We start from the raw sequence: 24,226 nt of genomic DNA, 5'->3' as shown, positions 1-24,226 counted from the left end.
AGACAATCATGAAAGTGAAACCCATTTTCAGATGATCTCAAATCTCATGGTTCAGACACTAATGGAAAAAATACTGAAGCAATCTTTTGCCAACCTTGGCAATCTTCCAGAATAAAGCACAGCTGGTGACATCATACCTAGATCAGGATGAATTGTCGTGCCGAATTCTGCCTGAGGAAAACCCCCTTAATTCAGAAGCAGGCACTGATAATCCTCACCTTTTGATGACAAAGCTCTTTCATTTCAGCATTCAGGAACGAGGTCTCCTTTTTTAGCTGTTTGGCCTTTGATCTTTCATGAAAGCTTTAAGAAAATAATAACAGGTTTTGTGCCAAGGAACCTGACTGAATCACCCCACACAGCTTGAAACCTGTCTTGGCAAAGCACTCCCACACTTCATCTTACGCCGCTAAGTGCGACATTGATTCAACTCTCTTTGCTGGTTCCAGACTCCGTACATTTTTACACTTCTTCAATTCTGGCATTCTACACATCCCCAAATTTAATTGTTCCACTAATAGCAGCCATCACCCTAACTGCCAAAACTCTCAACTTTGAAATTCCATTCCCAAGCCACCTTGCTTCCCTTTAAAATCTTCAACCAAATCTTTGGTCACTCGTCCCGGTGTCTTACCATAATTCTGTTAGCAAAAACTCCTTTGAATGATCTTCACCCAAGAGTTCCAAATGCGAGTTGTTACTCAGTAATTATATCCCTTTCAACACACACAAAATGCCGAGGAACTCAGCAGACCAGGCAGCATCTATGGGAAAAAGTACAGGCAAAGTTTTGGCCCAAAACCCTTCGGCAGGACCTCCAGCATTTTGTATGGTGTCGCTGGTATTTCCAGCATCTTCAGATTTTCTCTTGTTTGTGAATTATATCCCTTTCTTCTCCAATTCCTGTATAGAATGAGCTGCCAGAAGATGTGCTTGATGCAAAAGTCAACATTGGCCCAGGCCCTGCTGTCTCAATTCGGCCTGTACACGCCACACTACAAGCGTCTTGCACCCTCTCAAGACTTTAATTTACACCACAAAAATGCCAGGTCACACATGCGGTTCAAAAGCTCATTTCGGAAAAGGAAGTTACAGGTTTTTGTTTGCAGTGATTGTGCACCAGAAAAAGTGAGATTAATAAAGTAGATAATAGTTTTGCTTGTTTTCTTGGCTACTGGCAAGTAGTCGGTGAGGCTTCCACCAGTGATGTTAACAACATTTAAGAGACACTACCTGGATAGGAATATGGGCCAAATGTGGGCAAACAGGACTAACTTAGATGGGTGTTTCGGTCAGCATGGAATGTTTGGGCCGAAGGGCCAGGTTCTGTACTGTGTGATCCCATGCTACGTAATTCTGAAAATCATTCTGTTCCAAAACTTCATTACCTTTACCCAGTCACACACAAGGCCAGCATTTATTACCCATCCTTAATTAGAGTGGGTGCAGAGGAGAGCTACCAGCATGCTGCCTGGTCCGAGAGAGCACAGAGATTTACCCAGGATGCTGCCTGGATTAGAGAGCATGTCTTACGAGGATAGTTTGAGCAAGCAAAGGCTTTTCTCTTTGGGACGAAGGAGGCGGGGGATGTGACTTGATCAACCATAATTGAATGGCTGTGCAAGCTTGATGGACTGAATGGCCTAACTCTACTCAAAAATCCAATGATTTTATAGTGTATATTACCCAACACATGCCTCACTCAGTCTCTCTCTCTCTCTCTCTCTCTCTCTCTCTCTCTCTCTCACACACACACACACACACACACACACACACACACACACACACACACACACACACACACACACACACACACACACACACACACACACACACACACACACACACACACACACACACACACACCAGTGCGTGTGCAACAAGCGTGAATACATTTAAACACTCACATATACACACCTCCTGCCTCAGAATGATACGAAACTTGGTGGTGTGATGGATAATGAGGAAAATTGTCTAAGTCCACAGCAGAAGTGTCTTAGTTTGGAGCAAATTAGAAGTCGAACCTTCAAACCTATGTTTGATTTTGAGAAAAGATGGGGTTCATTTGCTTGTTACTACCGTTTGAGTTAATTGATAGATTTCTTCACGATCTAATTGTAAATTTTGGTATAATTTTTTTTGCTGGCAGTTTGATGTTTATTTTTAGAAGCTTTTTGTATGATGCATGGCTCCAGGGTTGAACACCTAATGGCTTCTTTTTTTTTTCTCACCTTTTTCTTGCTTTAGTAGGTTTTTTTTTCTATTCTTCTCTTTTTTTTTGTGTCACCATATTTTTCAATGCTTAATTTTTTTTACTCTTTTGAGACATTGTAAGCGTTACTTACTTCAATGTACTCTCGTATTTGGGATAATAATAATAATAATAAAGAGATTTGAAAAGAAAAAGAAAAATAGACTGAATAGAAAAATAGGTCAAAGCATCGTCAAATGGAATTTCATCTCAAAGAATTGTGATGCAGTTCGGAAAAGCAATAAAGGATATAATGTGTAAAAGTAAAAGGTAGAGCAGTAAGAAATGTCAATAAATAAAGGGACAATGATATTTTAAGTCCATAGCTCCATGAACGTGAGACCACAGGTAGATGATGAAGAAGCCATATGGTATGTTTACCTTCCTATAGGTCAGGGCACATAACAGGACACTATATACGACATTGGTGAGGCCTAATTTGGAATATATAGTTTGGTCCACTACCTACAGGAAAGAAGTAAATAAGTTTGAAAGAGTACAAAGAAAATTTACAAGGATGTTGCCGGGTCTGTAAGTCCTCAGTTATAAGGGAACAGTGAATAGGTTAGGACTTTATCCCTTGGAACGTAGAAGATTGAGAGGAGATTTGATGGAGATACGCAAAATTATGAGGGGTGTAAATAGGGTAAACACAAGCAGACTCTTTCCACTAAGGTTGGCTTGGAGCTACAAATGGAGGTCATGCGTTAAGGGTGAAAAGTGAAATTTTAAGGGGAACATGAGGGGAAACTTCTTCACTCAGAGGGTGGTGAAGTGGTGCATGCGAGTTTGATTTCAATGTTTAAGGGAAGTTTGGGTAGGCACATAGATGGTAGGGGTATGGAGGACTATGGTGCCAGTGCAGATTGATGGGAGTAAGCAGTTTAGAAGAGTTTGGCATAGACTAGATGGGCTGAAGGGCCTGCTTCTGTGCTGTACTCTTCTATGACTCTATAATACAAAAATGATTATATTACTACTTTACGAAACACTAATCAGACCATCATTGGAGTATTGTGCAGTTCCGGTCACCACACCGTAGGAAGGATGGGATTGTACTGGAGACCTAGCAAAGGGGATTTGCCAGTATTTGCCTGAAATGGAGGACTTTAGTTATAGGGGAGAGAATGGATTGGCTGTAAAGTTGGTTGATCTGATAGAGGCATATAACATTGGAGACATACACTCTGTGGCCCACTTTATTAGGTACATCTGGTTGTTAATGCCAATAACTAATCAGCCAATCGTATGTCAACAAATTAATTCATAATAGCATGCTGACATGGACAAGAGGTCAGTTGTTGTTCAGAGCAACCATCAGAACAGGGAGAAATGTGATCTAAGTGACTTCGACTATGGAATGATTGTTGGTGCCAGACGGGTTGGTTTGAAGTTCTCAGCAACTATATATCTTCTGGGATTCTCATGCACAACAGTCTCTAGAATTTACAGAGAATGGTGCAAACAACAAAAAATATCCAGTGAGTGGCAGTTCTGTGGGCAAAAGTGCTTTGTTAATGAGAGAGGTCAGAGGAGAATGGCCAGACTGGTTCAAGCTGACAGGGAGGGGACAGTAACTTATATAACCACCACCTTTACAAACAGTGGTGGCCAGAGAAACATCTCTGAATGCACAACACATTGAACCTTGAAGTGGATGGGCTACAGCAGCAGAAGACCATGACGTTTCACTCAATGGCCACTTTATTAGGTACAGGAGGTACCTAATTTGATTAGATTTTGATTTAATTGTTTTTTGAACAAAGTGTTTAGTTAATGTTTGGAACTCACTTCCAAAGAAGCTGAAGGAATCAAAGTTCAAAGTAAATTTATTATCCAAGCACATGTATATCACCATCAACAGTACAACCCTGAAATTCATTTTCTTGCAGGCATTCACAGTAAATACAAGAAACACAATAAAAATTAAAGAAAGACCACCCCAACAGGATGGACAAACAACTAGCATGCAAAAGGCAACAATCAAGCAAATATAAAATGAGAAAAAGTAGCCAAATAATAATAATTTATAAACAATAAATATTGAGAAAATTAGTTGTAGAGTCCTTGAAATTGGGTGTGTAGTCTGTGGGAACAGTTCAGTGATGGGGCGAGTGAAGTTATCCCCTTTGGTTCAAGAGCCTGATGGTTTTCGGATAATAACGGTTCCTGAACTTGGTGCTGTGGGTCTGAGGCTCCTGTACCTCCTTCCTGATGGCAGCAGTGAGACGAGAGCGTAACCTGGGTGCTGGAGGTCCTTGCGATCAGTGCTGCTTTCCTGCACGGTGCTCTCTGTAGGTATGTTTAATGGGTGGGGAGGGTTTTCCTCGTGACAGACTAGGCTGTATCCATTGATTTTTGTCAGCTTTGCCATTCAAGGATTTTGGTGTATCCATACCAGGCCTTTCTGCAAACAGTCAATATACTCTCCACCACACATCTATAGAAGTTTGTCAAAGTTTAAATGACATGCCAAATCTTCACAAACTTCTAAGAAAATAGAGGCGCCACTGTGTTTTCTTCATAATGGCACTTATGTACTGATCCTCTGAAATGTCAACTCATTGAAATACAAAGTCGCTGACCCCTTTCCTCCTCTGATTCCCCCAATGAGGACTGGCACATGGATCTCTGGTTTTCTCGTCCCAAAGCCAATAGTCAGCTCCTCAGTCTTGCTGACATCGTGGCACCACTCAGCCAGATTTTCAGTCTCCTTCCTATATGCTGATTCATCACCACCTTCGATTTGACCGTCAACAGTGGTGTCATCAGCAAATTTAAGTACGTCATTAAATATGAAATGTCGACTCTTTATTCATTTCCATCGATGGGTTTCTGGGTGTCGCGGCTTGTTGGCTGTATCGCAAGCAAAATAAATAAATGTCAAAGAGAATTGTTTATGCGTTTAATTAGCGGGGAGGCGATCGTGTGAAGGAAATGATTACATTCATAGAGTTAAGTGAAGAAAGGTAGAATGAGGTTTCAGTGGAGCATAACATTAATAGCTGATTCAATATGACACTATATGTAATACTTGCAGGCTCAACAGTTAAATCAATTTATCGATCATATAGTTGGAATGAGCTATTCATTGGGTTTCTGGCAAGTACCTGTTTTGTTTGGAACAGAGATGAAGAGGAATTTCTATAGCCAGAGGGTGGTGAATCTGTGGAATTCATTGGCACAGACAGCTGTGGGGGTCAAGTCACTCGGTATTTTTAAAGTGGCGGTGATTAGTAAGGGTGTCAAAGGTTACGGGAGAAGGCAGAAGAGTGGGGTTGAGAGGGATAAACAGATTAGCTATGGTGGAGAAGACTCGATGAGTCAAGTGGCCTAATTCTGCTCCTGTGTCTTATGGTCTTATGGTTTCTAATAAGTTTCTGTTCATGAATATCCTTACGTTCCCCTTAATCAGGTTTGTTCAAGTGAAAAGCCAGTGTGTGTCCTGCACTCATCAGAATTACAGGAAGTTGTTGTACCCAGCAGTAGGCAGCTCAGTGATGGAAAGGCTTTCTTCGATTCCTCGGTACTGTGGCGTTTACCGTCATTACCCGCTGTGGTTCTCTGCTTTCAGAATCTCACTTCCTGTGCTTGTCTGAACACTGGCCCCATTAAGAATGCCACTGTAATCCCCGGCAAGTGCCCGAGCCCCGGCTGTCAAGAGGCGTTTCCTGACGTTCAATGTGCGTGATGTGTGTTTGCAGTCTCATTGGGGCCATGGCCCAGACACCAGCCATCATAATACTTATCAGGTAGGACCATGTCTGCTGCAAAAACTTCAGCTGTGAACATCCACAGACTGCCGGAGCAACTCAGCAAGTCAGGTAGCATTTATGGAGAGGGATAAAGAGCCCACATTTCAGGTCAAGACTATTCACTTGGACCTGATGAGGGGTCTCAGCCTGAAACTATCTCTCCAGAAATGCTGCCTGACCTGCTGAGTTCCTCCAGCATTTTGTGTGTGTAAACTCTCTTGTGCATCTGCAAAATCTCTTGTGCTTATAACTGTGAACGTTATTATCTGTATTGGGTCTTATGCCCAATGGGAAAAATACAAAAGTCATATAAACAGAAGGTGTCACATTCAAACACAGGCCTGTCCCTCAGTGGTTTAGTAAGAGGAACGTCTGTACATAACTTAAAGCCTCGATGGTCTAGTGCAGGATATTTGCCTATTCATCTCTGTAATAGACCCTCACATACTCAATACCAGAACATGTGGTTCCCATCCCTGCACTACCTTTGGAGTGGAAAGCTGGAAGAAATAAAGGAATCAAGTACTGGGATAAATATAGGGCTTCCATTTCTGAGATTTGGTTCAAATCCAGCCTCATCTGGTGAGCCGTGTAGATACTCGCCTGATGACTTTGGAAAGGAAGAGGTGGGAAATTAGCCAGTTTCAGGACACTATATCCATTTCCCGGGGTGGGAGTTAGGGGCCAACAATGCAAAAATTGCCTAAATGAACTCTTAACCTTTAGAGATGTCCCACACTGTCAGGAGGCAGCAAATATAGTCGTAGAGCACTGCATCACAGAATCAGGCCATTTGGCCCATCTAGTCCATGTCGGAACATTACTCTGTCTAGTCCCATCAACCTGCACCTGGAACCACAGCCCACCATACACTTCCCATCTATATACCTGTCCAAGCCTCTCTTAAATGCTGCAATCAAACCCACGTCCACCACTTCTGCTGGCAGCTCATTCCACACTCGTACCACCCTCTAAGTAAAGAAGTTCCCTCGCCTGTCACCCTTAACCTATGACCCTTAGTTCTAGCCTCACCCAACCTCAGCAGAAATAAACCTGTTTGGATTTACCCTATGTTATAAAGTAGTTACAATGGCAAACATGAGTGTGGGGCTGAGAGATATTGTTGAAGGATAACTCCTCTCTGACTTGAACACGTTCACCATCTGACTGATGAAACAGTATAGAGAGATATCTGCATCACAGAATCAAGAACTGCTCTCAAAACCATCATGGTGTGGTGCAAACCTGCTCTTCATGTAGCATGCTGTACCTAAGGTTGTCTCAAAGTGCCTGAAATGGAAGAGTACCCCACTCTATCGGTTACCTTGTTGAGACTGAAAGCAATTTTATTTTATTTTAATTTATTTTATTTCGAGATGCTGTGTGGAACAGGCCCTTCCAACCAATAGAAGCAACACCACTCAGCAACCTACCTACTTAACACTCGCCCAATCACAGGACAATTTACAATGACCAATTAAACTACTAAATGGTACATTCTCGGACTGTGGGAGGACACCAGAGCTCCTGGAAGAAACCCACGTGGCCACAGAAAGAACGTACACATTCCTTACAGATGGCACCTGAATTGAACTCCAAACTCTGATGCCCTGAACAGTAACGGTATCATGCTAACCACTATGCTACCTTGGCACCCCAGTTCTAACACTAAGACTTAATAACGTCGTATTAAACTCCAAAGAAAAAGGCTCAGTGCGACTTTGAAAACTCTGCTGGTGTGTTCTGCACTCAGAGGGCAGTGCAAGTGTGGAAGAGCTACCAGCAGAAGTTCAAAGTAAAATTATTATCAAAGTATATATATCTCCATATTCTACCCTGAAATTCACCTTCTTGCTGGCTTCTCAATGAAACAAAGAAATACAATAGAATCAGTGAAAAACTACACGCAAAGATTGACACACAGCCAGTGTGCAAATACAATAAATAAATAGTTAGAAAGATAAATAATACCAAGAACACGAGTTTACAGAGCCCTTGAAGGTGAGTCTAAAGGTTGTGGTATCATTTCGATATTGATGTGAGTGAGATCATTGGCTCTGGTTCAGGAGCCTGATGGTGGAAGGGTAATAACTGTTCCTAAACTTGGTGGTGTGAGACCTAAGCCTCTTGTGCCTCAGGTTTATTTGCAGCAGCATCTAAGGCACGTTGGGATAGGTACCTGGATGAGAGGGATATGGTTCAAGTGCGGGTAGATGGGACTAAGCAGATCGGTTCAGCAGGGGCTAGATGGGCTGAAGAGCCTGTTTCTGTCCTGTAGCGCTCTATGAGTGACAGTGCAGGAGTGTTGAACCGCATGTTTTATGTTCCTTCGCTTGAATTCATTACCGGCTGCTCACATGTGCATCTAAATCATTCATTTTGTGTAGAATCGCAGTGACAAAAGGTTTCAAAATATCTGACATATCATAGCTGGAAATTAATGACTTAGAATGTAGCAAACATCCATTCGGAACCTTTGCTTTCATTATTTTATTCCCTTTGGCTTTGGGTCATTTGTTGAAGTGGTTTGTAATTTGCTGAAGAATTAATAACAATTGATATAACAGTTCTGGATAAATTGAATGGTGAGCACATTAATTAACTTCCTCTCAGTCACCCACTGTATTTCCTGTCTCCATGCAGGGCAGTTAATCCAGAGCTCAAGTCGTATGCACTGGGAGTCCTGTTCTTGCTCTTGCGACTGCTCGGTGAGTTCCCTGCATATCTGCACCTTTTTCTCACAAAGCCAAACACTGAGCAAGAGGGCATCGGACCAGGGTGCGAAAAGCATGGGCAAGAATGGCATAAAGCAAGAGCTAAAGATTAGATTTATCACATGCGTATCGAAACACATAGCGAAATGTGTCATGTGCATCAGATCAAACCAGCAGGGTTTGTGCTGGGCAGCCCGCAAGTGCCCCCATGCTTCTGGCGCCAACATTGCATGCCCACAAGTCACTAATCCTAACTAAACTTCTTGGAATGTGAGTGGAAACCAGGACACCCAGAGGAAACCAATGCGGCCACGGGGAGAGTGTATAAGCTCCTTACAGATAGCAGCAGGAAATGAACCCCAATTTCACAGCTGGCACTGCAAAGCAATTGTGCTAACCATTACACTACAGTGTTAAATTATGCTGATTTACTACAATCCAGATTGAAGATAAGGCTAACATGGGCCAGTGGTTTGGGACTTTATAAAGTCAATAAGTGAAGAGTTAGATATGATTTTAGCAGAATGATCAAAAGGTCGTTCAAGGACACATCGAAGGAAAGGAGGCAAACTGACAATGACCATGAACACAGATGTAACAAGAGAGGGAATTGAGACTTCAGCTAAGAGGCAAAAAGCATTTGGCATATTTGGGTTGACAAATAAATAGTATTAAACATGGGGTAGAAGTGGGTTTTTTAGTGTGGAATTGCTCAATGGAAAAAAATGTATGTTCAAAATTCAAAGATGGATGCGCATAATCTGGTTGCTCTGTTTCCTACATTATATCAGTGAATACAAGTCAAGGTATTTATCTGGCTACAAGGTTTAAAGTACAGTACATTTATTATTGAAGTACATACTGTATATTTCACCATATACAACCAGAGATTCATTTTCTTGTAGGCATACTCAATAAATCCATAATGGAATCAATGAAAGACCGCACCAACTTGGGCATTCATCCAGTGTGCAAAAGACAACAAACTGTGCAAATACAAAAAGAAAGAAAGAATAGTATTAAATAAATAAACAATAAATATTGAGAACATGAAATGACGTTCTTGGAAGTGAATCCATAGGTTGTGGGAATGATCTGTCTTGGCTGACATGAAACAGAATTTTTAAGAAGCATTCCATTCGAGAAGTTACTCAAAATGTATAAAAAAATCTGTGAGGTTGGTACACGTTCATCCATGGTAAAAGCACCAGAGAAAAGCAATCTCTGGTTCCTGCTGATCCATGAGTTCAGTGTTGCTCTACAAAACATAATTTTATAGATTCAGTATTCTGGAGGAACTGAGCAGGTCAGGCAGCATCTATGGAGTTCTGATGAAGGGTCATGGAGCAAAACATTGACTGTTTATTCCCCTGCGTCGATGCTGCCTGATCTGCTGAGTTTCTCCAGCATTGTGTGTGATGCTCTGAATTTCCACTACCTGCAGAATCTCTTGTGTTTTTAAAAGTTTAAACTCCGCACCGAAGTCTTGAGGACATAACCCAGACTAGTGCTTATGTGAGGTATTGATGGGCCTCTGTGATGAAGCGGAGCCTGATTTTTAACCTTCATATGAGTGTAATTAAAATACCATGGCACTATCCTGAGGAAAGCCAGAGATTTTAGTTAACAGTCCACCAGTGACAGAGTCAATAATAGGAGTGGTCATTTGACTGGACTGTACACCTATCTATACAGAAAGCTTCCTATAAAGGAAAACCTAGGTTAGGTTTAGAGAAATTACCCTTTTTGGTTCAATTATTTTAAGACAATAAGACATAGGACCATTTGGCCCATCAAGTCTTCTCCACCCTTCAATCATGGCTGATCCTTTTCTCCTCCTCCTCAACCCCAGTCTCCGGCATTGTCCCCAAAACCTTTGATGGCCAATCAAGAACCTATCAATCTCTGCCTTAAATACACTCAACTACCTGGCCTCCACAGCAGCCTGGAGTAACGAATTCCATAAATTCACCACTCTCATGTTAAAGAAATTTCTCAGCACCTTCTGTTTTAAATGGACACCCCTCTATCCTGAGTCTGTGCCCTCTTGTCCTAGACTCCCCCACCATGGGAAGCATTCTTTCCACATCTACTCTGTCTAGGCCTTTCAGCATTTGAAAGGTTTCAATGAGATCCCCCCCTCATCCCACTAAATTCCAGCGAGTATAGGCCCAGGGCATCAAATGTTCCTCATATGATACCACTTTCATTCCTGGAATCATCCTTGTGAACCTCCTCTGAACCCTCTCCAATGCCAGCACATCTTTTCTTAGATAAGGAGCCAAAAACTGTTCACAGTACTCAAGGTGAGGCCTCACCAGTGCCTTATAAAGCCTCAGCATCACATCCCTGCTCTTATACTCTAGACCTCTTGAAATGAATGCTAACATTGCATTTGCCTTTCTCACCACCAACTCAACTGGCAAGTTAACCTTTAGGGTGTTCTGCACAAGGTCTTCAAGTCCCTCTGCATTTCAGATTTTTAGATTTTCTCCCCATTTAGATAATAGTCTGCACATTTATTTCTTCTACCAAAGTGCATGACCATGCATTTTCCAACATTGTATTTCATTTGCCACTTTCTTGCCCATTCTTGTAATCTGTCTAAGTCTTTCTGCATTCTTCCTGTTTCCTCAACGCTACCTATCCCTCCACCAATCTTCATATCATATACAAACTTGGCATCAAGGCCATCTATTCCATCATCTAAGTTATTGATAAACAGCATAAAAAGAAGTGGTCCCAACACCAACCCCTACAAAACACCAATAGTCACTGACAGCCAACCAGAAACAGATTTTTTTTATTCTCACTCTTTGCCTCCAACCAGTCATCTAATGCTCTAACCATGCCAGTATCTTTCCTGTAATACCATGGGCTCTTAACTTGGTAAGCAGCCTCACGTGTAGCACCTTGTCAAAATATACAACATCCACTGCATCCCCTTTATCCTACTTGTAATCTCCTCAAAGAATTCCAAAAGTTTCTTCAAGCAAGATTTTCCCTTGAGGAAACCATGCTGACTTTGTCCTATCTTGCTCTGTGTCACCAAGTACTCCATAACCTCATCCTTAACAATTGATTCCAACATCTTCCCAACCTCTGAGGTCAGGCTAACTGGTCTACAATTTCCTTTCTTAAAGAATGGAGTGACATTTGCAATTTTCCAATCCTCCAGAACCATGCAAATGTCCAATGATTCTTGAAAGATCATTTCTAGTGCCTCCACAATCTCTACTGATACCTCTTTCAGAACCCTAGGGTGCAGTTCATCTAGTCCAGATGATTTATGCACCCTTAGGTCTTTCAGCTTTTTGAGCACTTTCTCTCTTGTAATAGTAACTGCACTCACTTCTAATGCCTCACACCCTTCAATACGTGGCATACTGCTCATATCTTCCACAGTGAAGACTGATGCAAAATACTCATTTAGTTCATCTGCCATCTCCTTATCCCCCATTATTATTTCTCAGTCCTCATTTTCTAGCAGTCCTCTATCCACTCTCATCTCTCTTTTATTTTTTATATACTTTATCGACCTTGATATTGTTTGGTAGCTTTCTTTCATATTTCATCTTTTCCCTCCTAATAATTCTTCCATTTGCTCTCTGTAGGTTTTTAAAAGCTTCCCAATCCTCTATCTTTCCGCTAATTTTTGCTTTGTTATACATCCTCTCTCTTGCTTTTACATTAGCTTTGTCTTCCCTTGTCAGCTACGATTGTACTATTTTGCCATTTGAGTATTTCTTTGGTTTTGGAATACATCTATCCTGCACCTTCCTAAAGTTTCCCAGAAACTTGTGCTGTTCTGCTGTTCTGCTGTCATCCCTGCCAGCATCTCCTTACAACTTACTTTGGCCAAATCCTCTCTCATACCACTGTAATTTCTTTTACTCCACTGAAATACTGCTACGTCAGAATTTACTTTCTCCCTATCAAATTTCAAGTTGAACTCAATCATGTTGGGGTCACTGTCTCCAAAGGGTTCCTTTACCTTAAAGCTCCCAAATTGCCTCCAGTTCATTACATAACACCCAACCCAGAGTAGCCGATCCCCTAGTAGGCTCAACGACAAACTGCTCTAAAAAGCCATCTCATAGGCATTCAACAAATTCACTCGCTTGAGATCCATTACCAACCTCATTTTCCCAGTATACCTGCATGTTAAAATCTCCCATGAATATCGTAACATTGCCCTTTTGACACAGCTTTTCTATTTCCCATTGTAATCTGTAGTTCACATCCCAACTACTGTTTGGAGGCCTGTATATAACTGCCATCAGGGTCCTTTTACATGCGGTTTCTTAACTCAACCCATAAGGATGCAACATCTTCCGATCCTATGTCACATCTTTCTGATGACTTGATGCCATTTTTTTTACCAGCAGAGCCATGCCACCCCGTCTGGCTGCTTTCCTATCCCTCCGGTACGTGTAACCTTGGACATTCAGCTCCCAGCTACAGCCATCCTTCAGCCACGATTCAGTGATGGCCACAGCATCATACCTGACGATCTGTAAAAGTGCAACAAGATCATCCACCTTATTTCTTACACTCCATGCACTGAGATATAACACGGAGTACTGTATTTGCTACCTTTTTTGATTCTACATCCCTAATGCACTGATACTCACCCTGCTGGCTGCAATTTTGTCCTATCATCTGCCTGTCTTTCCTGACAGTCGGATTGCACGCTATCTTTGCTTTTTTACCATCCGTCCTATCCTGAGTCCCTTCATTCCGGTTCCCATCCCCCTGCCAAATTAGTTTGAACCCTCCCCAAAGGTTCTAACAAAGGTGCCTGCGAGAATATTGGTCCCCTTGGGTTCAGGTACTACCGTTTCCTTTTGTACATTTCAAACTTCCCCCAGTAGAGATGCCAATGATCCAAGGGTGGGATATTTACCAATGGCACTCCTTCATCTCAGTGATATTAATTGTACCACATTATAAAGGTTAAAGAGCTGATTGAAAGCAATTACTTGCATAAAGCTGGTGGCTTCCGTTTGCTTAAAGGATTCTTCAATATACATTATACCCCTACAGTATTGATTAATAATTCTAAGTTATTTACTTCATTGTAAAAGTTATGAAAGAAACTACTTGCCGTTTCGGAATTCCTAGTTGCATAGTTTGGAATGCTGGGCAATGTTTATGGATATGTTTCCTTTATTTTATTTATTTATTGAGATACAGCATGTAACAGGCCCTTCCCGCCCTTCGAGCTGCAGCACCCAGCAACCCCTGATTAAAGCCGAGCCTAATCACGGGACAATTTACAACAACCAACTAATCTACTAACCCCTACGTCTCTGGATTGTTGGAGGAAACTAGAGCACCGACAAACCCATGCGGTCACGGGGAGAACGTACAAACTCCTTACAGGCAGCAGCGGGAATTGAACCCTGGTCGTTGGTACTGTAAAGGGTTGTGCTAACCACTAAGCTTCCATGCGCACCCCTTATTTTGCAGAAGGACCAAAATTCACCATTGTTTAATCTATCTGATTCTGAAGCGATCTCTCACCTCCCATATTTGAATCTCTTTTCACTTTTCCCTTATGTAAAGCATGACATTCAGTGGAGACCTCTGGAAAAATTGCATTTGTTGGTCATGGAGTCACATAACACAGAAACAGGCCCTTCAGCCCATCAAGTCTGTGCCAACAATCACTACCTATCTATGTACACCAATCTGACAAATCAAATGGTTCCGATTATTATCAGAGAATGTATACAGTATACAACCTGAAATACTTATCTTCGCAGACATCACAAAAAACAGAAGAGCCCCAAAAGAATGAGAGAGAGAAAGACATTAGCACTCCAAAGCCCCCTCCCCCCTCTCCCACGCAAGCATCAATGCATTAACCCCTCCCTCCCCCCACCGCCCGTTTCAGCAAAAAGTCTCAGCACCTGAAGGGAGGCGATGATCTGCAGTCAGCAAAAGCTATTGTTTACCCAACAGTTCGACTTGTCACAGGTTCTGTCTCACACAAACAAGGCACAGAGAGGCATCACCCATTTTCGCAGCAAGAGAGGAGACTGGCAGCCGCTGTTACATATTACGGTCTGCTGTGTCGCTTTTCCATACGTCCGCCACAGCGAAATCCTGATATTCCATCTCCCTCGACGTCTCAGTCAGCTACACCGACCTGATCCCAATTTCTGTTTAGTATCCACAGATTCCCTTCAAACCCTCTCCACCACTAGATTCTACCATTCAGTAACATACATTTATTTATTTATTGGGATACAGCGCAGAATAGGCCCCACCGGCCCTTTGAGCAACACCACCCAGCAACCGCCCCAATTTAACCCTAGCCCAATCACAGGGCAATTTACAATGACCAATTACCCTACCAACCGGTATATCTGTGGGAGAAAACCAGACCATGCGGAAGAAAAAACGTACAATCTCCTTACAGCCAGCGGTGGGAATTGAACCCCGGGCCGCCCGTACTGTAAAGTGTTGGGCTAACCACTACACTACCATGCTTCCATGCTCAGGCAATTCATGATGGACTATCAACCTAACACTCTGCACATCCTTGAGATGTGGGAGGAAACATATAGGAGCAAAGAGGTCCTTCGGCAAATGTACCGGGCCCTGGTGAGACCAAACCTGGAGTATTGGGTTCAGTTTTGGTCTCCGAATTTGAGGAAGGACGTTCTTGCTATTGAGGGAGTGCAGCATAAGTTCACGAGGTTGATTCCCGGGATGGCGGGACTGTCATATGTTGAGAGATTGGAGCGACTGGGCTTGTATACACTTGAATTTAGAAGGATGAGATGAGATCTGATTGAAACATATAAGATTATTAAGGGATTGGACATGCTAGAGGCAGGAAACATGTTTCCGATGTTGGGGGAGTCCAGAACCAGAGGCCACAGTTTAAGAAAAACTTTTTCACCCAGAGAGTTGTGGATCTATGGAATGCTCTGCCTCAGAAGGCAGTGGAACCCAATTCTCTGGTTGCTTTCAAGAAAGGGTTAGATAGAGCTCTTAAAGATCGCGGAGTCAAGGGATATGGGGAGACGGCAGGAATGGGTTACTGATTGTGGATGATCAGCCATGATCACATTGAATGGCGATGCCGGCTCGAAGGGCCGAATGGCCTACTCCTGCATCTATTGTCTATTGTCTATTGAAACTGGAACACTCAGTCATTCCGCACAGATAACTGAAAGTCGGAATTGGGCCCCAAGTTGTTGGAGTCGGGAGGTAGCAACACTGTTGGATGTAACGTCATGCCTTCCGTGGCTGAGCTCAAGTCTATTCTGTACCATTAACCCTGAAATTCTCTGAGTAAAATGCACAATTTATCACTCATCAACCTCAGCAAAGTGGGGAGGGGTTCCTTTCAAATAAACAGCTTCAAGGAATCCTCATTTCACACAGGACTGTATCATTGAATACATCGGTGTGAGAATAGGAGAATTTAACTGAAAGATTTTTCCTATCCTTTCCCAGAACCCCCCCCCCCCCCCACACACACACAGGTGCTCCTGACAAGAGTGGGAGCATTGACAGGTACAGTGCCTGGTGTTGAAATAAACTGTAGAGGCGTTTCTATCAATGTGGTCAAGAATAGCAAACACGACACAAACTAATTGCCATGTTCTTTCATTAATATTGTCAGGCCTACTTTTGAAAGTCTGGTCTCAGTGTAATTAAACCTTTCACAAGTCATCACGTTGGCCTTCAAATAAATAATATTCCCCAGATGGTGACCGCTCTATCTCTCTGATTCCTTTTCATCTAAGAGAAGGCACACAGCTGCCTGTTTGTTGTGACTCAGAGTACAGTTCTTTGCTGTTTCATTTGATCATATTGGGATGTTACAAAGCCTTCCCGTGAAGCAGTCACTACTATTTGCATTTCTAAGAGTTGACAATGGTGACACACACACACACAAAGTGCTGGAGGAACTCAGCAGGTCCAGCGTCTATGGAAAGGTATAAACAGTCAGTGTTTTGGACCGAGACCCTTCATCAGGTCAGGTCGAAGTGTGTACCTCGAAACATCAAAGCGTACAGTGAAATGGGTGATTTTGCATCAACGACTGGCACAGTCCAAAGATTGTGCCAGGAGGAGCCCACAAGTGCTGCCACACCTTTGGTGCCAACATAGCAATCCCACAACTCATTAACCCAAACCCTAACTCCTACATCTTTGGAACGTGGGAGGAAACCAGCGTCGCTGGGGGAATCCCATGGGAAGAACATACAAAGAGTGGTGGGAATTGAACCCCCAGTCGGTGATTGCAAGTGCTATAAAGCAATTGTCCTAACTGCTATATTACCTTGCCATTCCAAATGGGAGTTTGTCCAAGCATGTGAATATGCTGGGGCAAACTCTGTAGAATCTAATGCCTCCTTGAAATGCTACTTTGCAGCACACATGCAGTGGCCACTTTATTTATTGCACACTTGCACCCCTGCTCAGTAATGCAAACATCTACCGTAATCGTGACAGCAACTCAAAGCATTCAAGCATGCAGGCATGATCAAGAGGTTCAGCTGTTGTTCAGAACAAACATCAGAACGCAGAAGAAATGTGATCTAATTGACTTCAATAGTCGGTTTGAGTGTCTCAAAAACTGCTGAACTCCTGGGATTTTCACTCACAGCAGTCTCCAGCTTTCAGAAAATAGTGAAAAAAGCAGTGAACAGCAGTGGGTGAAACCCCCTTGTTAATGAGAGAAGTCGGAGGAGAATGGCTCTGACAGGAAGGTGACAGTAACTCAAATAAGCATGTGTTACAACAGTGATGTGCAGAAGAGCATCTCTGAATGCACAATGCAGTGAAACTTGTGGTGGATGGCCATGAAGATACACTCAGTGGCCACTTTCTAGGTACAGGAGGCTCCTAATATAGTGGCCTCTGAGTGTATAAAACTGAAATGATGGGGATTTCAATCTACACAACAGATTGATTCCACCTCAATCGTTCAACTGTCCCTCTCATGTTTCAGCTAGTAAATACACTACAATAGGTGGATAAAGAAAGAGTTAAGTTACTAAAGGCACCTTAATTCACCTCACTGCACCTTGTTCAGAAGATATTGGCCAGAAATTCATCCCCATTCTTACATGAAAAGAGCCCAACTTCAAAAATATGAACAGAAAATGCTGGAAATACTCAGAAAGTCAGGCAGTATCTGAAGAAGGAGAATGTTCCTGGTCAAAGGCACTTTTTTTCAACAGGGGAAGAGTGAAAATAAGTTAGTTTTAAGTTACAGAGAGGGTGGGAGGTGTGATCATCAATGAAGTCATTGAAACTTTCAATGCAGTCATGGGACCTTACCGCCCAACTTCAAATTGGTTACCAAAGTACATATATATTACCATTTCCTACCTTGAGAGATATTTCCTTCCAGGCATTTACTGGAAATGAATAAATACAACAGAATTTTATGAAAAACTACATAAAACGACAAAGACTGACAATCAATGCGCAAGAAAACAAGCTACGTAAATTAAAATAATACTGAGGCATGGGTTGCAAAAAGCCCTTGAATGTGAGTCAGTAGGCTATAGAATCAGTTCAAAGGTCTAATGAGTGAAGTTACCATGCTAGTTCAGGAATCTGATGGTTATAGGGGTAATGATTGTTGCTGAACCTGGTGTGTGGGACCTGAGGCTTCCGTTCATCCTTCCCGAAGGCAGCGGTGAGAAGAGATCGTGGTTTGGATGGTGGGGGTCCTTGATGATGGATGCTGCTTTCTTGTGGCAGCCCTCCTGTGCATGCCAACCGCAATATTAATCTACGCTATCCCACTTTCCACCTCAGACGCATATGCCTCTACTCTGTTCCTATTCAAGCACTTGATCAAGGGCCTTTTACATGTTGTATTAATATTTGCCTCCACTATCTGTTCTGACAGCTTGTTCAAAACATTCGCCACCTTCTGTGTGGATAAACTTAACCCTCAGACCTTCTGTAAATTTCTCCCCTGTCAACTTTATCCTCTGTCCTGACTCCACACCCTTCGGAAAAAGTCACCCTTCGATCTGCTATATTCCAGTAAGAATATACCCAGCCTACACAATATTTCCTTGTAACTCCAACCCTCCATTCCAGGCAGTGTCCTGATGAACATCATCTGCACACCCTCAATTGCTAACACATCCTTCCTGTACTGAGGCCACAGATCTGTACTCAATACAGCCTTAGCAATGTTTCCTTCAGCTGCGACACAATGTTCTAGCCCTTACACTCAATACCACAGCCTATCTAGGCAAGCACACTAAATGTCTTTTTCACTAATTGGGTCGCTCAGATATCATTGATTAAGGCGTTGGTCATTCAAGCAGAAGGGGCTGATGGGACAGCGGGAATTGTCGGGGTTGCTATGGTGATGAACTTTGATGGCACCATTTAGATGGTAGATTAACGAGGAAAATTAGAGCAAGGAAAGATTGACCCATGAGAAATGCCCAGGTCAGGCAGTATTATTGAAGGCAGAATGAAAGACTGTAGAAGCATACAGCACACAAGCAGGCCCTTCAGCCCATCTGGTCCTTGCTGATCAAGTTTCACAAACTACAGCAGAACTGGCTGGTTCTGGTAGAGAGAAGGAAAATTGGCCAACGTTAACTAATTCTGCTTGAGTCACTCGGCCTGTAACTGGTCATTCGTTTAATTTAGAGGTACAGCATGGAAACAGGCCCTCCTGGCCCATGAGCCCTTGCCACCAAATTACACCCGTGTGACCAATTCGCTTATTTACCCTTACATCTTTGGAATGTGGGAAGAAACCTATGTAGTCAGGGGAGGAACATGCAAACTCCTCACAGACAGCGGTGGAATTGAACTCGGGTCGCTAGCACTGTAAAAGCGTTACACTACCATGAAGGTAAAGTGCCGTTCCTCTGCTTAAGTTGCTGCAGACACAGTGGTCAGAATGGAAACAGGATGGAGGAGTGAGACGTTCCTCAAACTAGGTCAGCAGCTTCAGTGGAGTGCCAAACGATTTATCTGTTTGGCCACTTCAAAGTACAAAGTAAATTTAATATCAAAAAGTACATATATGTCACCATATACAAAGATGAGACTCATTTTCTTGCAGGCAGTCACAGTAAGTACAAAAAACACACAAAAGAATCAATGCACCTAACAGGACAAACAACCAAAGCGCAAAAAAAAAAAAACTGTGCAAATACAAAAACAAAAGAAAAAAATGATGATAAATCAATAAGCAATAAATATTGAGAACATGAGATGAAAGTGAGTCCAGAGTTTGTGGGAACAGTTCGGTGGAGGGGTGAGTGAAGTTATCCCCTGTGGTTCCCTCTCATGCAAAGCCTTGTTTGCTCTCCACAGGTTTCATTCCTCCTCCTCTCATCTTTGGCGCCGGGATTGACTCAACGTGCTTATTCTGGACCACGATCTGCGGGGAGCTGGGCGCGTGTATGCTGTACGATAACGTGGTTTATCGCTACCTCTACATCAGCATCGCCATCACCCTGAAGACACTTGCCTTCATCCTTTACACGACGACCTGGCACTGTTTGAGGAGGAACACCAGCAAGTACATCAGAGATGACGAGGGCAACCTCCAGCCGCTGACGGCCAGTGACCTCTTTGCATCAACCTTAACGCTGGACACAGCAAGGAGGGACTCTAGTCACCAGCAATCACAAAAGACCAAATTTATCTACAACCTTGAGGACCATGAGTGGTGCGAAAATATGGAGTCTGTCCTATAAAAGGACATTTGGTTTTGTACTTTTTTAGAATTAAGACGTAATGGTGCCCAGACTTTAGAACAAAAACAAGATTTTTCTTCAAAGTTTTTGTTTTGCAAGACAAGCGCGGGGGCTAAACTGGATTGTGAACTGTTGAAAACATTGTTATATTTGCAAGTAAAGGACTTAATCACATTTTGACAAGGGCCAAGATTACAACCAATAATCTGTTGGAATGTCTTTGCCTGGAATGATGGGATACTCCATATCATAGACTGATGTGGCTCGGGTCTGGTCCTGCGGCCACACTACACCAAGACCTCGCCATTTCAATCGTGCTTCTTTTGTCTTTGCCAAGCAGAGTTTCGGCACTTCTGACTGTCTGTAGAGCCAATGGTTCCAACTTAACGCAGGTCCTCTTAATTACAGGACGGGACATTCCAGCCTCCTGCAAGTCTTCCTTCCAGGAAAGGTTTTGGGAAGAACATTGCCTCCCATCTGAATGGCCGGGCTATGAACCCTTTTGGAGCCATGATGAATAACCAGGTTCACTGCAGTCCCTGGAGTAGGAGATCCATAGATTATATGTCAGGTCGAGGCTGATGTTACATGCCAGAGATTGGAATGGAACAAACTTTCCAGAATAAAGATCACAGGGCACCTGAGATTCTAACAAAGTCTGTGAACTCTCTGTCCTCTTGTAAATAAATTTGTGGACCTACCTGCATTTGACAGTAGACAGGAGAAATAATTTGCCTCTTTGATATCACAATTATTTGATTCCAGTTATTAATTACCTGAGAGTTTCACGTTGAGACATTACATTTTCCCTCTCGTGCAATTAGTGCCTCTCGTTTTGCCATCCCAACTCCCCCACAACAATTTAATCCTTCTAGAGTTATGTTTCTTTGTCTTGCCTGGAAGACAATATTTGAGTTTTAGACCACAAGACCCTAAGATATAGGAGCAGAATTAGGCTATTCAGTCCATCAATTCTGCTCCAACATTCCATCATGCTGACTTATTATCCCTCTCAACCCCGTTCTCCTGCCTTCCCCCCGTAACCTTTCACGCCCTTACTAATCAAGAACCTATCAACCTCTGCTCTAAATATACCCAATGGTATACCCATTGCACAAATGGCCTCCACAGTCATCTGTGGCAATAAATTACACGGATTCATTGGGCAAAAGAAGTTTCTCTGCATCTCTTTTCTAAAGGGATGTCCCTCTATTCTGAGACTGTGCTCTCTGGTTCTAAACTCCCCCTGCTATAGGACACATCCTCTCCACTTCCACTCTGTCTATGCCTTTCAATATTCGATAGTTTCGGTGAGATACCCCCACTCCTACAACTCATCTAAACTCCAGCAAATACAGACCCAGAGCCACCAAATGCTCCTCATATATTTACCCTTTCGTCCTTGGGATCATTCTCGTGAATCTCTTCTGGACTCCCGTAGAGCATTTTTGCAAACTATCCCTGGATCTTCCTCAATGCCAGCACATCCTTCCTTAGATAAGGGGCCCAATACTGCTAGCCATACCCCAAGTGTGTTTTGACCAACAGCTTAGGAAGTCTCAATATTATATTTTTATTTCATAATAATAGCAAATGGTGAGGCTTGTCACTAAAAATTTCCAACCTATGCAATCTTTGGTTCCTTCTGTTTGGGTCACCAGAGCCCAGCACACTCAAAAATTAGTGTTGATCATGAAACCCAAAAGGGCTGAGAACATAGTTAACATCTCATGTCAGTGACTTTTCAGATTCTAAGAAATTGTTTTTGACTTGAAGTGCTAAATCTCTCTCTCTCTCCCCCCATCCCCGACTCTCCATCTTCCTCTCCCTCTCCTACCTGAACTGCTGTGTACTTCCAGCATTCTCCAATTATATTTCAGATCTCCACTACTTTGCTATTGTTTTTGTAATCATTTACGTACAGTATGTGAAAGAATCCCAATCTATTGTTCGCTCCTGTGACCTTTTATATTCTGATTCCACTGAATGTATTCCAGAATCATATTTTGCTGAGTTGACCAGTTGGCCGAGATTTGTTTCCTTTGGTTATTGGTCAATGGATTGTTTGATTATTGATCTTTCTGTTGATGGACATTGTTTCTCACCACTTTGTGAATCAAATCAAATGATTCGCCTCCATAGATGCTGCCTGACCCGCTGAGGCCTCCCAGCCTTTTAATTTATTTATTGAGATACAGCATGGAATCGGCCCTTCCGGCCCTTCGAGCTATGCTGCCCAGCAACCCCCAGTTTAACCCTAGCCTAATCGTGGGAGAATTTACAATGAGCAAATAACCTACCAACCACTATATCTTCAGAATGTAGGAGGTAATCAGAGCGCCCGGAGGAAACCCACGCGGTCACGGGGAGAACATACAAACTCCTTACAGGCAGCGGCAGGAATTGAACCAGGTCACTGGTACTGTAAAGCGTTGCGCTAACCACTACACTACCACAGTACTATGGATTTCCAGCATCTGCAGAATCTCTTGTGATAATTACTCTTTTTACTGATGCCTTTTCACAAGGTTTTAATCATCAGACCAGGTGGAGAATTAGCTTGTCTAACATGGAAGCCGTGCTTTCTCCCTGTGAGATTTACCGAATTGGTTCAGGGAACAATGTAACTCAGCAAGAACCAATTCTTTGGGATACATGGGTACACAGTGGAATAAAATTTTGCTGCCTACTAGGTCTGTCGGTTCATGAGACATCGTGGTGGTGCAACATTGCAACATCACTGCGTTATAGGCAATGTGTTGGCTTGGTGTTCCCTTCAACCACAGAGAGTCAGAATTGGTCCTGATATAGCTACAACCTGCTGAAAATCCATGTTTATCATTTACAATGTGTCACGTTTCAGTTTTGGAAAATCTAACTCACCTTAACTCAGATGTGTTAAGTCATTGATATTCATCAAACAATTCACGGGCTGAGGTCAATCAGTTTAAGATAGACCAAGAACTGAGTAACACACACAAACTGCTGGAAGGAACTCAGCAGGTCAGGCAGCATCTTATGGAGGGAGATAAACGGTCGATATCTAAGGCTGAGACCCTCCATCAGGATTAGAGTGGAAGATGGAAGAAGCCAGAATAAGAAGGTAGGGGAGGGGAAGGAATACAAGCTGGCAGGTGATAAGTGAAGCCTGGTGAGGGGGGGGAGGGAGGGGAGATGAAGTGAGAAGCTGGGAAGTGATAGGTGGAAAAGGTATAGAGCTGAAGATGAAGGAATCTGATAGGAGAGGGGAGTGGACCATGGGAGAAAGGGACGGAGAAGGGGCATTAGAGGGAGGAGATGGGCAGGTGAGGAGAAGGGATGGGGTAAGAGGGGAGCCGAGTGGAGAATGGAAAAAGAGAGAGGAGAGGCGAGAAACTAGGGACTGAACCTAGCCCCTAATGCTCAGTGGCACACTGAACAGAGTATTTCCTCATGGAATCTTCAAGGAATGCCATTCAAAGCCTTTTGAGGAGAACAATGTTTAATAGTAAATGAGAGCTTATTTGTAATGTACTCCTTAAAGTATAGGCAAATATGGAATAGCATCTGAACAAGAAAATCAATCTATTGTTTTTGGGCATCATTTTAGGAGGACCAACCCTCTTTAAAGCAATCCATTATTTATTTATTGAGATACGGTGTGGAATAGCCCTTTCTGGTCCTTCAAATCCTAGCCTAATCAGAGGACAATTTACAATAACCAATTAACCTTCCAACCGGTATGTCTTTGGTCTGTGGGAGGAAACCAGAGCACCCGAAGGGAACCCATGTGGTCACGGGGAGAAGGTGCAA

General features: G+C 42.9%; 1 protein-coding gene across 1 annotated transcript in view; it reads left to right on the top strand.

Moving 5' to 3' along the window:
• slco3a1a (solute carrier organic anion transporter family member 3A1a) overlaps positions 1-23,041 on the top strand; it is a 218,199-nt gene extending 195,158 nt beyond the window's left edge. Inside the window, 4 exon segments of the mRNA XM_073032576.1 lie at positions 5,826-5,930; positions 5,933-6,003; positions 8,650-8,714; positions 20,049-23,041. Of these exon segments, the coding sequence (XP_072888677.1) occupies positions 5,826-5,930; positions 5,933-6,003; positions 8,650-8,714; positions 20,049-20,434 (627 nt within the window). The 3' untranslated portion in view covers positions 20,435-23,041.
• Positions 23,042-24,226: the final 1,185 nt, after the last annotated feature.

The sequence above is a fragment of the Hemitrygon akajei genome, chromosome 30 (assembly GCF_048418815.1).
Source record: "Hemitrygon akajei chromosome 30, sHemAka1.3, whole genome shotgun sequence".
NCBI classification, from domain to species: Eukaryota; Metazoa; Chordata; class Chondrichthyes; order Myliobatiformes; family Dasyatidae; genus Hemitrygon; species Hemitrygon akajei.
The sequence above is the reverse complement of the archived record's forward strand: the minus strand, read 5'-3'. Positions and strand labels throughout refer to the sequence as shown.